The sequence below is a fragment of the Nerophis lumbriciformis genome, linkage group LG14, assembly GCF_033978685.3.
Source record: "Nerophis lumbriciformis linkage group LG14, RoL_Nlum_v2.1, whole genome shotgun sequence".
Lineage (NCBI taxonomy): Eukaryota > Metazoa > Chordata > Actinopteri > Syngnathiformes > Syngnathidae > Nerophis > Nerophis lumbriciformis.
Window position 1 is genome coordinate 34,540,923 of NC_084561.2, and position 15,723 is coordinate 34,556,645.

Consider the following 15,723-nt stretch of genomic DNA (forward strand, 5'->3'; position numbering starts at 1 on the left):
ATTTCGATTCGGTACGTACCTAGTCACGGTTCGGTTCATTTTCGGTACAATAAGAAAACAACAAAATATAAATGTTTTGGTTATATATTTACCAAATTTGTAAACAATGGCTTTATCCTTTTAACATTGGGAACACTATAATAATTCTGCCCACGTTAATCAACATTAAACTGCCTCAAGTTGTTGCTCAGATTAAATACAATGACAAAACTTTTCTTCTACAAATAAAAAGTGCAACATTTAACAGTTTCAAGTCAACTCATCATGCTTAATTTATTACAGCATTTGGGAAGCCTGTAGTTGATTTTTATTATGTAAATGTTATATTTTTATCAACATGTGATAGCAGGGACCCTGCCATTCAAAACTAGGCTGCTGCATTTCTAATGATTTGTGTAACTATAGCTGAAAAAATGGTACAATAGCAATAGGAGAGACTATTCATCCCTGAACACCATGGAGTTCATGTAGGCTTTATGATGCAGTTACATTATTATATCAACTATCAGAGACAGAAACTCTTAATTTAACATAATGTCATTTTTTGCTGCTTCAACACAGCTCAATCAACACAGAAAAAGGTAAAGTGAAATAACAGACAAACAGGGCTTTGCTGTCCGTAACACACGCACACACACACACACACACACACACACACCGACCGCAAAATGAGCTAACATTACGCTAAAAGCGAATTAGCCTTCACCTCAAGCCAGGACTGCGAGCGAGCTGAACTGCCTTTTATATTTCTAGAAGGTCAACGGGCTCATAGTGATGTTACTAGTTGAGTGGGAGGTGTTTACTATAATTTGTAGAGAGTCCGCTGCCTGATGCTTACCTGCTAAACACTAAGCACTGTCTACTGGGACGGCGTGGCGCAGTGGAAGAGTGGCCGTGCGCAACCCGAGGGTCCCTGGTTCAATTCCCACCTAGTACCAACCTCGTCATGTCCGTTGTGTCCTGAGCAAGACACTTCACCCTTGCTCCTGATGGGTGCTGGTTAGTGCCTTGCATGGCAGCTCCCTCCATCAGTGTGTGAATGTGTGTGTGAATGGGTAAATGTGGAAGTAGTGTCAAAGCGCTTTGAGTACCTTGAAGGTAGAAAAGCGCTATACAAGTACAACCCATTTATCATTTATTTACATGTGCTCTGAATACGCACTGCTGATTGGCTGTTACCACTCTGAATACACACTGCTGATTGGCTGTTTCCGCTCTGTGTGTAACCAATCAGATGGTTGTGTGGGTGGGACAATACTGGGTGCTGTGTAGAGGACTGACAGAGGCAGAAGGAAGCGGAGGCGGCTATTTAATATGTTCGTGTGGAAACTCGTTCGGTACACCTCCGAACCGAACCGAAACCCCCGTACCGAAACGGTTTAATACAAATACACGTACCGTTACACCCCTACCATAAAGTCATCCAGCAGCTGTAAAATTATAAAATGATATTGCTGAATGGACAATGTGTCTAACATGTTTATTTTTGACAGTCTACATATGTTGACAAGCATATGTAGAACAGAGCTGCGGCGTGATCTCCTCCTTTCTCACAGCAATTTCTGTGCAACAGCTAATTTGTTAGATGTACTAAATATAGTTGCAAAAAAGCTCCCGCAGAACAGTTTTAGTATTGATAAATCACAATGTATGTCCCAGGGGCGGACAATTGACCACATTTTTATTTTTATTTCCTTTACAGCTTTTCACGATTATGAAAACATAATAATCGATTAATGGGCCATGCAACGTGCATGCAAATTCCTGAGCTTGTGACAGTGAAACAAATGAAAAGCGAATGAGGGGGGAAAAAAAGAGCACGTCTACCAGATGTTTGCAATGTCACCATGGTTGCTACTTTTTATTAGACACAAGGCTCGTTAGTACGCCTAATCAATAATTACTAAACTCAACAAAAAAGTAAGGCATTTTTTTATTTTCGCGTTGACGTAACCACGGACGGAGTCACATAATTGGCCAATAAAACGGAATTCGCTGTGAAACGCGGAATATCAGGGAAATTGACATAAATATAAGTGAAATGTTGTCATTGTGAGGAGAAGAAGCATTTGTTTGGGAAAATAATGTGTCCGATACCGCTCATTCATCCCTGACATACTCCAAACTGTGCTAAACCAAAAATGTCGAGAAGGTCACTTGAAACAGCGACTAAATTTCTAAGCTAAAACTAGCAAGAACAATCCATACACCAACAACACATCTCATCTGCTTGTGTTGTTGTGAACCACATCAAAGATGGACACAACTTGAGAAGTGCTCTCTTTTTTCTTTTTTTTTCTTTTTTTTTAACAGCCTCCAGTGAGTTGCCTCTTTACTCGTCAAGCTCAGAACAACAGCACAGCACACTTCCCCCTTCACAATAATAGCGCGGTGCGCCACATCCGGTTTGACTGCGCTAACAAAATAAAGGTTTAAAAAAAGTACCTTACACAAACATAATGTACTTAAAGCACTTACCGTATTTTTCGGATTATAAGTCGCAGTTTTTTTCATAGTTTGGCCGGGGGTGTGACTTATACTCCGGAGCGACTTATGTGTGAAATTATTAACACATTACCGTAAAATATCAAATAATAGTATTTATCTCACTCCCGTAAGAGACGAGGCGAATGTCAGCAATCGTCACACACACGTCAGCAATCGTCACACACACGTCAGCAATCGTCACACACACTTCAGCAATCGTCACACACACGTCAGCAATCGTCACACACATGTCAACCAATAAAAATTTGGCGGGGGCGGATCATGGCAGAAGTGCATTGTGCGTCATGGTAGAATTGCATTGTGGGTCATGGGATGCTACCTGCTACTATGTCCGTAGCTATAAAAATGGATCATTTCAACATTGGCGGTAATTTATAAAAACTGAGAAGGGCTGAACAAAAATGGCACCGAAAAGGAAATCATATACTGCAGATTACAAGCTGGACGTAGTGAAATATGCAGCAGAAAACGGCAAGAGGAAGCGGCGCATACCTTTGGAGTTGGCAGAGTTGTTTAGAAGCGACACCGAGGCAGAAGATTTCATGGGATTTAGCGATTAGGAGTGACAGATTGTTTGGTAAACGTATAGCATGTTCTATATGTTATAGTTACCGTATTTGAATGACTCTTACCATAATATGTTACGTTAACATACCAGGCACGTTCTCAGTTGGTTATTTATGCGTCATATAACGTACACTTATTCAGCCTGTTGTTCACTATTCTTTATTTATTTTAAATTGCCCTACAAATGTCTATTCTTGGTTTTGGATTTTATCAAATAAATTTCCCCAAAAAATGCGACTTATACTCGAGTGCGACGTATATATGTTTTTTCCTTCTTTATTATGCATTTTCGGCTGGTGCGGCTTATACTCCGGAGCGATTTATAATCCGAAAAATACGGTATTGATACATTTACACAAATGATTTGCTTCGACCTGAAATACTGGTCAAAATTGTCCAAAGATGTATTGTACCAATAAATGTGAGGGTTTTTTTGCATTTAATTAATCATTTTATTACATTTTATTTTACACATTAAACACACAATCTAAAGTGGTAAAATAATTGTAAAAGGTAAAAAAAACTGAATTGAAAACAATTAAAAAGGAAAAAAATAATTGTATTGTTTTATATTGCTATTGTTATTTAAATGTATGTTATTGCTATTATTATTATTTTACTTGTTTTGGTTTATTTGTGACTAATTTATATCCAGGTTTTTAAAACTTTACTCAAAGTTGAGTTTTGGTGGTACAATAAATACTCATGTTTTCAAATTGATGAATAATACTGTAATTAATCGTGATTACAATATCACTCAAAATAATCGTGATTATTATTTTTGCCATACTGCTTAGCCCTAGCATGTCCTAAATCATTATGTTTGTATTTTCTTCTCCCAGTATTGTGGACGTTCAGATGATCAACAAATTTTCTGCATATTCATGAAGACAGACATTCTAAATTAATTCCGGTCCCTATTTTACTTACTTAAAGGGGAACTGCACTTTTTTGGAATTTTGCCTATCATTCACAATCATTATGAGAGACAAGAACACACACCCTTTTTTGTAGGATTCTAAAGATGATAAAAAAAACGCTTGCAAAATGTAGCTAATTGGTGTCACCGTTGTAGCCTTCAAAGCCCTTTAAAACCCTCGAGCAACATTTTATATACACACTGCAAGTATATATATAATGCAGTACCAGACACGTTCATAACAATATGTAATATGTTTAATATTTACCGTGTTTTGGTCATTTTATGCATTACCGGAACTTCTTTCTCGGCGCATTTATTTCCGTTTCTATAGCAGCGCACTTCCGGCAACAATTGTGTGTTCCTACTTTCGGAAACAAACGCGAGTGTGTTCTAATCATGTCAGACAAATAAGATGACTATTTTTGGACAAATGAGGATTTACGACCTTATCTTTTTGAGTCTGAATATACCGAGGTTGAACTGCTGCTTATAGAAGCGAGCAGGAAGAGAGGGTGGAGCAGACAGAAGCCGAGAGAGTGAGGTCGGCATGACTTGCAGGTATAAATATGGAACTTGGAGGCAAGCTATGCGGACATACAGCATATGGCATGCCTACCCAAAGTCAACTTGAAAAAACGTCCCTGGCAAGCTTGACCAGACAACTGTCCATCGAGTGAGTCACTATAATATCGTTCATAATACACGCAGCACACCATGCCTGTTATTACAACTACATACGCTGTCCAGTTAGCTTTGTACAAACAAAACATGAAATGTGGGCTAATACTTTACAGATACTGTAATATGATTGTTCATGTCAATACAGATTGGTGTCCTATCGCATTGTGTTGTGTATTACAAACTCAAAAGCGACTCAGCTGATGATGCAAAAGCTAGCTTATCTCTCTTTCCATAGCGAGTTTACGGCTGATGCCATCCCAAGACGATGTCGTACGACGCTAGAAAAATAGTTAATCAGTGTTCGTTCTTACAATAACAATGTCGCTACAACTCGGTTATAATACAAGTTACGAAACATAAATTAAGTATCGTTCGCATTTTTCTGATGCATTTTTAAAGTGATTTAGCGGCAGAGAGGCTGCTAGCTGCATTGCCAGCCATCAAGAACAAGCCGATTTGTACACATTAGAATGCAAAAAAAAAGAAAAAAGAAAACATTTGTCCTCTTTTCTCTCATTAGGATTACAATCCCTATGTAAGACAACACATTTTTCTTCGTTTTTATGCATTCTAATTGATAACATACGGCAATTATGAGGAGGCTAACAATGGAGCTAAAAGTAGTCTTCTAGTGCGCCCATAAAGGCCTCTAAAAAACTTCCAACAATAAACCATTTACATGTCGTAACCTGAATATCAACCAAGTATTAGTGATATCGTTACTAAAAGCACTAGCGTTGAATTAATTAACGTGGACCCCGACTTAAACAAGTTGAAAAACTTATTCGGGTGTTACCATTTAGTGGTCAATTGTACGGAATATGTACCGTACTGTGCAATCTAGTAAAAAAGCAGGGATGTCCGATAATGGCTTTTTGTCGATATCCGATATTCCGATATTGTCCAACTCTTTAATTACAGATACCGATATCAACCGATATATACAGTCGTGGAATTAACACATTATTATGCCTAATTTAGACAACCAGGTATGGTGAAGATAAGGTCCTTTTTAAAAAAAAATTATAAAATAAGATAAATAAATTAAAACATTTTCTTAAATAAAAAAGAAAGTAAAACAATATAGAAACAGTTACATAGAAACTAGTAATTAATGAAAATGAGTCAAATTAACTGTTAAAGGTTAGTACTATTAGTGGACCAGCAGCACGCACAATCATGTGTGCTTACGGACTGTATCCCTTGCAGACTGAATTGATATATAATTTTAAAAAAAACGATACCGATAATTTCCGATATTACATTTTAAGCATTTATCAGCCGATAATATCGGGAGGCCGATATTATCGGACATCTCTATAAAAAAGTCTCAATCAATCCAAAAAAAAACCTACCTTGCGCCGCCGGGTGTTTAAAATGATCTAAACACATATATATTGCATGTTAATATGAATGTGCCTGTTACCACATTACATATATACTTACAGGGTGTATATAAAAAATGTATGGAGGTTTTTGGATGTTTTTCAGAGCGTTTTATATAGGAATAGAGCAAATACCATTACCTCCAGTGTTAGCTGACTCTTGCTGGCATTTATTTACGAGTTAGAATGCATAAGAAAAGAAAAACGTGTGCTTGTCTCACCTAAGGCTTGTGAATTGTTGTGGATTGTGAATGATTGACAAATTAAATAAAAAAGTGCAGTTCCCCAATAAAAGATGCAAACAAACTGCTTAGTTTTTGTGTAAACCGCTTTTAATGATTTCTAAAACTGCAAAGTGCTGACAGGTGATTCTCCCATTAATACAATTCTCTTATGAAAAATGAAAAATGATTTTGCACACAGAAATATTAAAAGATGGATTTCATTTTGCGGCAGCACATGTTTTTTCCCGATGAGCACTCGTATCATTTATTGCAATGGCAGGCCTGCATGTAACTTACAAAATGTGTCGGCAAGTTAGGATAGGATAGACGTTTATCCCACAATAAGGATATTATGTTGTTGCAGTGCAGGTTTTTACATATAGTAGCAGAAGTAAAACGCTATGAGAAAAATGTTACTGAGCTCAGAGCGTTTATTATAAACAGTATTTATGTCACTATATTGACAAACAGATGTCAGAATGTGCAACCAGTCAGCAAATGTTGAATGTGTCTTTTGTGGACAGTTTTTTGTTTTGTTTTTTAAACTTTGCGTGACCCCATGGTAGAAACATGTTTTTTGTCTGTTTGACCTGAATTGAATAAATATACCTTTGCCTGCAGAGTTTTCAAGATGTTTCTCATAGTTCAAATCTGTTTGCAGGTTTTGTAAACTAAGAAGCCTTAGTTTATCAAATAATGCACTGTCAGAGTTCCCACTGGCTTTATGTGACATCATCTCATTGACTGAGCTCAACTTGTCAGGAAACTGCCTTTCATCTCTTCCTCAAGAAGTGGAAACTCTGCTCAAGTAAGTTAACCAAATACCAACAGTTGCGGTCAGACGTTTACATACATCTTTACTTATTTATAAAAACAAGTATTGGGTGCACAAGTTGGAAATAATTTAGGGATTTCTCAAATTTACTCAGGGTTAACATTCAAACCTGTATATAGATTTACATAAATACAAAACCCAAAACCAGTTAAGTTGGCACAATGTGTAAATCGTAAATAAAAACAGAATACAATGCTTTGCTAATCCTTTTCAACTTATATTCAATTGAATAGACTGCAAAGACAAGATACTTCACGTTTGAACTGGAAAACTTTATTTTTTGCAAATATTAACTCATTTGGAATTTGATGCCTGCAACATGTTTCAAAAAAGCTGGCACAAGTGGAAAAAAAGACTGAGAAAGTTTAGGAATGCTCATCAAACACTTATTTGGAGCATCCCACAGGTGAACAGGCTAATTGGGAAGAGGTGGGTGTCATGATTGGGTATAAAAGCAGCTTCCATGAAATGCTCAGTCATTCACAAACAAGAATGGGGCGAGAGTCACCACTTTGTGAACAAATACGTGAGCAAATTGTTGAACAGTTTAAGAACAACATTTCTCAACCAGCTATTGCAAGGTATTTAGGAATTTCACCATATACCGTCCGTAATATCATCAAAAGGTTCAGAGAATCTGGAGAAATCACTGCACGTAAGCGGCTAAGCCCGTGACCTTCGATCCCTCAGGCAGTAACTACAGTTTGTCGCTACATCTGTAAGCGCAAGTTAAAACTCTACTATGCAAAGCCAAAGCCATTTATCAACAACACCCAGACACGCCGCCGGCTTCGCTGGGCCCGAGCTCATCTACGATAGACTGATGCAAAGTGTTCTGTGGTCTGATGAGTCTACATTTCAAATTGTTTTTGGAAACTGTGGACGTTGTGTCCTCCGGAACAAAGAGGAAAATAACCATCCGGATTGTTATAGGCGCAAAGTTCAAAAGCCAGCATCTGTGATGGTATGGGATTGTATTAGTGCCCAAGGCATCGCTAATTTACACATCTGTGAAGGCACTATTAATGCTGAAAGGTACATACAGGTTTTGGAGCAACATATGTTGCCATCCCAGCAACGTTATCATGGACGCCCCTGCTTATTTCAGCAAGACAATGCCAAGCCACGTGTTACAACAGTTTGGCTTCATAGTGGTACGAGACTGGCCTGCCTGTAGTCCAGACCTGTCTCCTATTGAAAATGTGTGGTGCATTATGAAGCGTAAAATACGACAAGGGAGACCCCAGACTGTTGAATAACTTAAGTTGTACATCAAGCAAGAATGGGAAGGAATTCCACCTGAAAAGCTTCAAAAATTGGTCACCTCAGTTCCCAAACGTTTACTGAGTGTTGTTAAAAGGGAAGGCCATGTAACACAGTGGTAAAAATGCCCTGTGCTAACTTTTTTGCAACGTGTTGCTGCCGTTAAATTCTAAGTTAATGATTATTTGAAAATAAAAATTAAGTTTCTCAGTTCCGACATTAAATATCTTGTCTTTGCAGTATATTCAATTGAATATAAGTTGAAAAGGATTTTCAAATCATTGTAATCTGGTTTTATTTATGAACACAACGTGCCAACTTCACTGGTTTTGGGTTTTGTATTTTAATACGTAATGCATAAAGTTTTTTTTAACTTGACATGGTGAAGCCCTATTGACTTGTATTGATCATATTTCTAGTGTGAATGTTGTCTGTCTGTGTTGGCCCTGCGATGAGGTGGCAACTTGTCCAGGGTGTGCCTTCCTCACGAATGCAGCTGGAATAGGCTCCAGCCCCCCTACGACCCAGAGAGGGACAAACGGTAGAAAATGGATGGATGATTGCTGATAGTTTCAAAGAACTTCAAGAAGGATAATTGTATAATGCAAATTTTGATTTGACAGGACATGCTGTGGAAATTAACACACATGCATCATAGTTTCCCTATTAGTGCACCTACTTGTTTAATATTTGTAAACAAATCAATACAGACTACTTACCACATTCCTAATTGATACTGATCTATCAATAATTTAGCAGTCATCATTATCCCATATGAACAATGCAGATGTTTTTTTCAAGTGTACCACATTTCGATTAAACAATAACTATATTTGCAGATTGCAGACACTTCTTCTAGATGCAAACCGTCTGAGTTCATTGCCTGGGGAACTGGGCTCCTTAAAGAGCTTGTCCTGCCTTGGCTTGTCTTTCAACTGCTTCACCTGTGTCCCCCCTGTCCTGGAGAAGCTCAGTGACTTGGAGAAACTATGTCTGGCAGGAAACCAACTCTCTGTCTTGGATATGACCGAACTGCAGTGGTTGCCTACCCGTCACATAGATATCAGGTAGACATGGGGGATCTCGGACAACCTCTGTTTGATTATTGTACTGATGAAGTGCTGTGTTTTCATACCGTTGTTCTTTTACACACCGTTTTTACGTCACGGTACCTACACTGCTCAACATGGCTCTACTCATTATTGATGCCAGGTACCAGCTGGAGTTCCAAGCATGCTGCGCCAATACTTTGAGTGACATAAATATTATCTCGCTTTCATGGCTAACAGCCACATACGAGAAAGTATATTAAGGAGAACCTTGTTCTCTGATAAATGCATTTATGTGTCAAGATTTTAGCAGTTTCCCTTTGTAGTATACCATGAGTGTAGCAAAGTCCCCCGCACTTTCTGTACATGAATTTTATGTTATATTGTATGTATATACAGTGTATCCAGAAAGTTTTCACAGTGCGTCACTTTTTTCACATTTTGTTATGTTACAGACTTTTCCAAAATGGAATAAATTTGTCCTCAAAATTTTTATACACAATACCTCATAATGACAATGTGATTTTTTTTTTTTTCCCCCCACAGATTTATTAAAACTAAAACAACTAAATCTAATTTTTAGATGCTCCTTTGGCAGAAACTACAGCCTCAAGTCTTGCCAATGCCACAAGTTTGGCACACCCATCTTTAGGCGGTTTCACCCATTCCTCTTTGCAGCACCACTCAAGATCCATCATGTTGGATGGGAAGCGTTAGTTTTCATCCAGGATGTCTCTGTACATTGCTGCATTCATCCTTCCCTCAATCCTGAATAGTCTCCCAGTTCTTGCAGCTGAAAAACATCCCCACAGCATGATGCTGCCACCACCATGCTTCACTGCATGGATGATATTGGCCTGGTTTCCTCCAAACATGATGCCTGACACTCACACCTGATAGTGGGTAAAGCTAGGACACTTGACACAATGAGGAACCAGACTACGATATGGGGGAGTTGCCATACAATTTATATTGAGCTCAGGTCATTCCTGTATCATTGTGACATGACACAAATATTAAACAAAGATACATTGTAAGTAAGACATGGAAAGACAGACATGGCAGGAAAGACATCGCTGTCTGTTCCTAGCACCCTTAAATACTGGATTCACAATGAGAACAGGTGGTTGTCATACTTGACTGACGTATACCTATCTTGGTACTTTTGACCATATATGTGTGGCAGAGTTTTTAGGGTACAGTACAGTCATCTTGGCTATGAGTGGTGTGTGTTACTTGGCTATGTGTTTGCCCTATGTGTATCTTTAGCTATTTGCACTATTCTTGGTCAACATAGAAATTCATCTTATCAAAGCCAAAGAGTTCAATCTTTGTCTCATCAGACCAGTGGTTTGTTTTTTCATGGTCTCAGAGTATTTCAAGTTCGTTTTTGCAAACTTTTTACTAAGAAATTGCTTCCGTCTGGCCACTATACCACACAGGCCTGATTGGTGGATTGCTGCAGAGGAATACTGTAGCTCTAACAGAGTGACCATCGGGTTCTTGGTCACCTGCCTGACTAACCTTTAAAATGAATGTACAGACTAGGGTTGTACGGTATACCGGTGCTAATAAAGTATTGCGGTACTAATCAATTGGAAACGATACTATACTACCTTTTGAAAAATACCGGTACCGTTTATGGTGCTGTGCGGCGGTGATTACAGAGACGAGGCGCATGATGTTGAGTGTGTCAAAATGCACACACAAAGGACATACAAGCAATAATATCGTAGAGGAAGAATGGCAAATTCTACTGGTTAATAAAGAAAAAAGGGCACGCAATATGAAGTTATTTGGGCTTCAAAACTAACAAAGGTGACTCTGTACGTGGTGCTTTAAAACATGCCTCGCTAAATGTGGCGATTAGTATTACCACCTTTGCTTCAAACTTAGGTAAACATTTAAATAATAAGCATTCAGATCTGCACAAGTAGTTATAAAGAATGACAGCTCGTTCGGCTTTCATGCAGGCCATAGTCGAGGAGTACGGGCAGACGTTCCCTCAAGGGCCGACGTTTTTGTCGGAGGTGACACCTTTCACTTTACCGGCAATGGGTTTGCTAAGCTCCGCTTTCTGGTCAGACTGACAAGGTCGCCGTGTCGTGACAATCGCTTTATTATTAGTTTTGCAGGACACAACCAGACGTGTTCATCACTCTACTGCGCAGTGCACGTGCTTCCTCTCCTTCTCTTTACTCGCCCACTCACTCACTGATGTCACTCAGCCAACATGTTGACATTCTCACAAACACATATACGCGACTCTCATAAATTAACTAGCTCCCCTGTTGTGCACATGTACCTGCATATATGCAGACACGCACACAGTTGCTTGGCTTGATGCCAAATATTAGCGGAGTTAATGTACTCCATTTTGGGATAAGGCTGTAACATAACAAAATGTGGAAAAAATGAAGAACTAAAAATACTTTCTGGGTGCACTGTATTGCAGATTCTTATTGTATTTCAGAGTTCATTAATAAACTCATGTTATCAATGAGTTGATTGATTTTATATAAGGAAGTATAAGAATATATTTTTTTCCCAACCAAATACCAACTGATTTAGATTTTTTTCTTATAAATTTCTGTTAATCATGTTGATTAATGTTCATTTTCGTACAGGCTGAATCGGCTTCAAAATGTGATCCTGGGAGATATGGAGCAGCTAGTACACATAGTACAGCTGGACCTAAGGGACACTGGTTTACAAGAGCTAGATGTCAGGCCTCTCTATAAACTGGAGCTTCTGCGCTGTGACAGAAACATACTTTCCCTCCTCAGAGTCAGCGGTCACACCCTTAAGAGCCTACATGCGGCACACAATGGTGCAAAAATATTCTTGTGTTGTGTATACAGTAGTCGTTAAACAAATCATGTTTGACACAAGATTTCCGTTCACTTAGAGCTCACACAATAATGAATGTTCTCTGTTTTTATTTGTAGAGCTGAAAGAAATAGATGTACAGCCTGTGCCGGAGAATATGACCTATCTGGATTTGTCCTGGTACTAAGACTCACTACAAAACAAAAGTGCCAAATATGTGCTTGTGTTTATCAACTGTTTTTATTTTCTTAAAGGAACAAGTTAGGTCTTGTCCCTGACTGGGTGTGTGATTGCTGTAGACTGGAAATTTTGGACATCAACCACAATTGTGTTACTGAGCTACCCACACGGTGATTATCACGCACACAACTACACCATAGATATTGCAATATGCCTACAGCAAAAGCTTTAGTAGCTGCTCTAACTCAAACAATGTATCAATGTAAGCCAGTTTAAGTAACAGTGCAAGTAAGTACTGTAGTTATTTTGTTCATTTACAAGGTACAGTATATGGAGAAAAGAAATGCTGAAAACCGCAGTGCCTGATGATTTATTCTGAATTAATTCCTGTTATTAATTATTAAGGTATGTATGTATGTGTGTGTGTGTGTGTGTATATATATATATATATATATATATATATATATATATATATATATATATATATATATATATATATATATATATATATATATATATATATATATATATATTATACCTGTGTGTGTGTGTGTGTGTGTGTGTGTGTGTATATATATATATATATATATATATATATACACACATACCTTAATAATTAATAACAGTATAATATATATATATATATATATACACACATACCTTAATAATTAATAACAGTATAATATATATATATATATATATACACACATACATACATACCTTAATAATTAATAACATATATGTATGTATGTATATATGTATGTATGTATGTATATATATATATATATATATATATATATATATATATACATATATATATATGTGTGTATGTATGTATATATACACTGGTAGAAGCTTCTGGTTGAGTTTCTGACCACTCCTCTTGACAAAATTGGTGCAGTTCAGCTAAATTTGTTGGTTTTCTGACATGGACTTGTTTCTTTAGCATTGTCCAAAAGTTTAAGTCAGGACTTTGGGAAGGCCATTCTAAAACCTTAATTCTAGCCTGATTTAGCCATTCCTTTACCACTATTGTGGCCAAACAGCTACATTTTTGTTTCATCTGACCACAGAACTTTCCTCCAGAAGGTCTTATCTTTGTCCATGTGATGTCAGATGAAACAAAAATTGAGCTGTTTGGCCACAATACCCAGCAATATGTTTGGAGAAGAAAAGGTGAGGCCTTTAACCCCAGGAACATCATTCCTACCGTCAAGCATGGTGGTGGTAGTATTATGTATGCTCTGGGCCTGTTTTGCTGCCAATGGAACTGGTGCTTTACAGAGAGTAAATGGGACAATGAAAAAGGAGGATTACCTCCAAATTTTTCAGGACAATCTAAAATCATCAGCCCGTAGGTTGGGTCTTGTGCGCAGTTGGGTGTTCCAACAGAACAGTGACACCAAACAAACACATGTCAAAAGTGGTAAAGGAATGGCTAAATCAAGCTAGAATTTAGGTTTTAGAATGGCCTTCCCAAAGTCCTGACTTAAACGTGTGGACAATGCTGAAGAAACAAGTCCATGTCAGAAAATCAACAAATTTAGCTGAACTGCACCAATTTTGTCAAGAGGAGTGGCCAAAATTTCAACCAGAAGCTTGCCAGAAGCTTGTGGATGGCTTCCAAAAGTGCTTTATTGCAGTGAAACTTGCCAAGGGACATGTAACCAAATATTAACATTGCTGTATGTATACTTTTGACCCAGCAGATTTGGTCAAATTTTCAGTAGACCCATAATAAATTCATAAAAGAACCAAACTTCATGAATGTTTTTTGTGACCAACAAGTTTGTGCTCCAATCACTCTATCACAAAAAAATAAGATTTGTAGAAAGCATTGGAAACTCAAGACAGCCATGACATTATGTTCTTTACAAGTGTATGTAAACTTGTGATGTTTGTACTGTATGTGTATATATATATATTTATATAATTTGTTACCCAAACATCTTTATTATGATGACATTGACTTAATGTGTGGTGTCCTGTAGGTTGCTATCCAACGGGAGCCTGAGAAAGCTGTTTGCAGGCTGGAATGCTCTTTGCCAGTTGGCTGAGTTGCTGGAGAGATCGCAGCTAGAAACCTTAGACATGCAGCACAATTATCTAACTGAACTTCCAAACAACCTCTTCACCAAAGCCCAGAAGTGTGTATTCCATCCTTTACTTTATTTTCATTTTATTTACCTGCTTTATTTATATTCCTTTTTGTATTTTCTTACAGCTTGCTGTACCTAAATGTGTCAGCCAATAAGCTGGAGTGCCTCCCTGCAGCTGGTTTATTGCAAGAAAACTTCAGCAGCCTGAAGGAGCTCTATGTGACCAACAACAGCTTGACAGACAAGTGTGTCCCTGTCCTCACTGGACATGCCCAGCTCAGGGTTCTTCATCTTGCGTATAACCAACTTCAGACCTTCACTGCCAGGTAAACTCTGGGCGGTGCAAGAAGTCACCCTGCTTAAAGACAATAATTATGTCCAACGGGTACCTCGCCTCTTGCACAAAGTCAAAGATAGGCTGCAACTTGCTGGTCTTGGATTTCAACTTTGTGTTATGTCTAACAAATTAAATGTTTGTAATCTAACCCCCTTGAGATCTTTAATCGCTTCTTCTTATTCTTCTCCACTAAAATTATTATTACACCCACAAAAAACATTTAAGGTCTTTAGCCCCCTTGAAAAATGACTATATTTTGCAGGAAATTTGTACACATGCTCATCATGACAAAAAGCACAAAACTATTTAAAAACCATATACACTAAGACACACGTAAATGTCATCGGCCAATTTACTTTTCTGGTTCCATTTATTTCAAGGATTTGTCCCAGTTTTTTTTATTGTTTTTTTTTGTTTAATGTTTTAATCTAAAATATGTTTAATTTGTCCTTATAATGTATCATGGTCCAATAATAAATCAGCTGCGAGCCTAGAATGGCCCCCGGGCCGCACTTTGGATATCACTGCACTTGATGGTTCCTCCTGTAAGGCGAATCCAAGACACCTGACTGACCAACTACTTTCTGTCCCAAACACAGTTGCATGACGTTTGACAGAAAATTACAGTAGAGGATTCTGTTGTCCCAAAAATAGATGTATAAAACAAGCCATCAACACTGCTTCCTCTTTATTAACTCTGACCGATGACGCTTACAAAAGACAGTCAACAAGCTCCTCACATTTGGTCATGAAGGTTTACACATACTGCTGAAGCAGGTGCAGGTTTCAAAAGCTAGTTGATTAAGGCTGAAACTTTGTAGTGTGAAGCACACAGTAAGCTGTT

At 37.9% G+C, this 15,723-nt stretch overlaps 1 protein-coding gene across 1 annotated transcript in view; it reads left to right on the forward strand.

The window, feature by feature from the left end:
- LOC133616386 (PH domain leucine-rich repeat protein phosphatase 1-like) overlaps positions 1–15,723 on the forward strand; it is a 52,779-nt gene that overhangs the window by 15,650 nt on the left and 21,406 nt on the right. Inside the window, exons 5-11 of the mRNA XM_061975568.2 lie at positions 6,949–7,095; positions 9,225–9,452; positions 12,062–12,264; positions 12,383–12,443; positions 12,518–12,613; positions 14,435–14,590; positions 14,668–14,868. Coding sequence (XP_061831552.2) covers positions 6,949–7,095; positions 9,225–9,452; positions 12,062–12,264; positions 12,383–12,443; positions 12,518–12,613; positions 14,435–14,590; positions 14,668–14,868 — 1,092 coding nt within the window. The remainder of the gene's footprint in view (positions 1–6,948; positions 7,096–9,224; positions 9,453–12,061; positions 12,265–12,382; positions 12,444–12,517; positions 12,614–14,434; positions 14,591–14,667; positions 14,869–15,723) is intronic.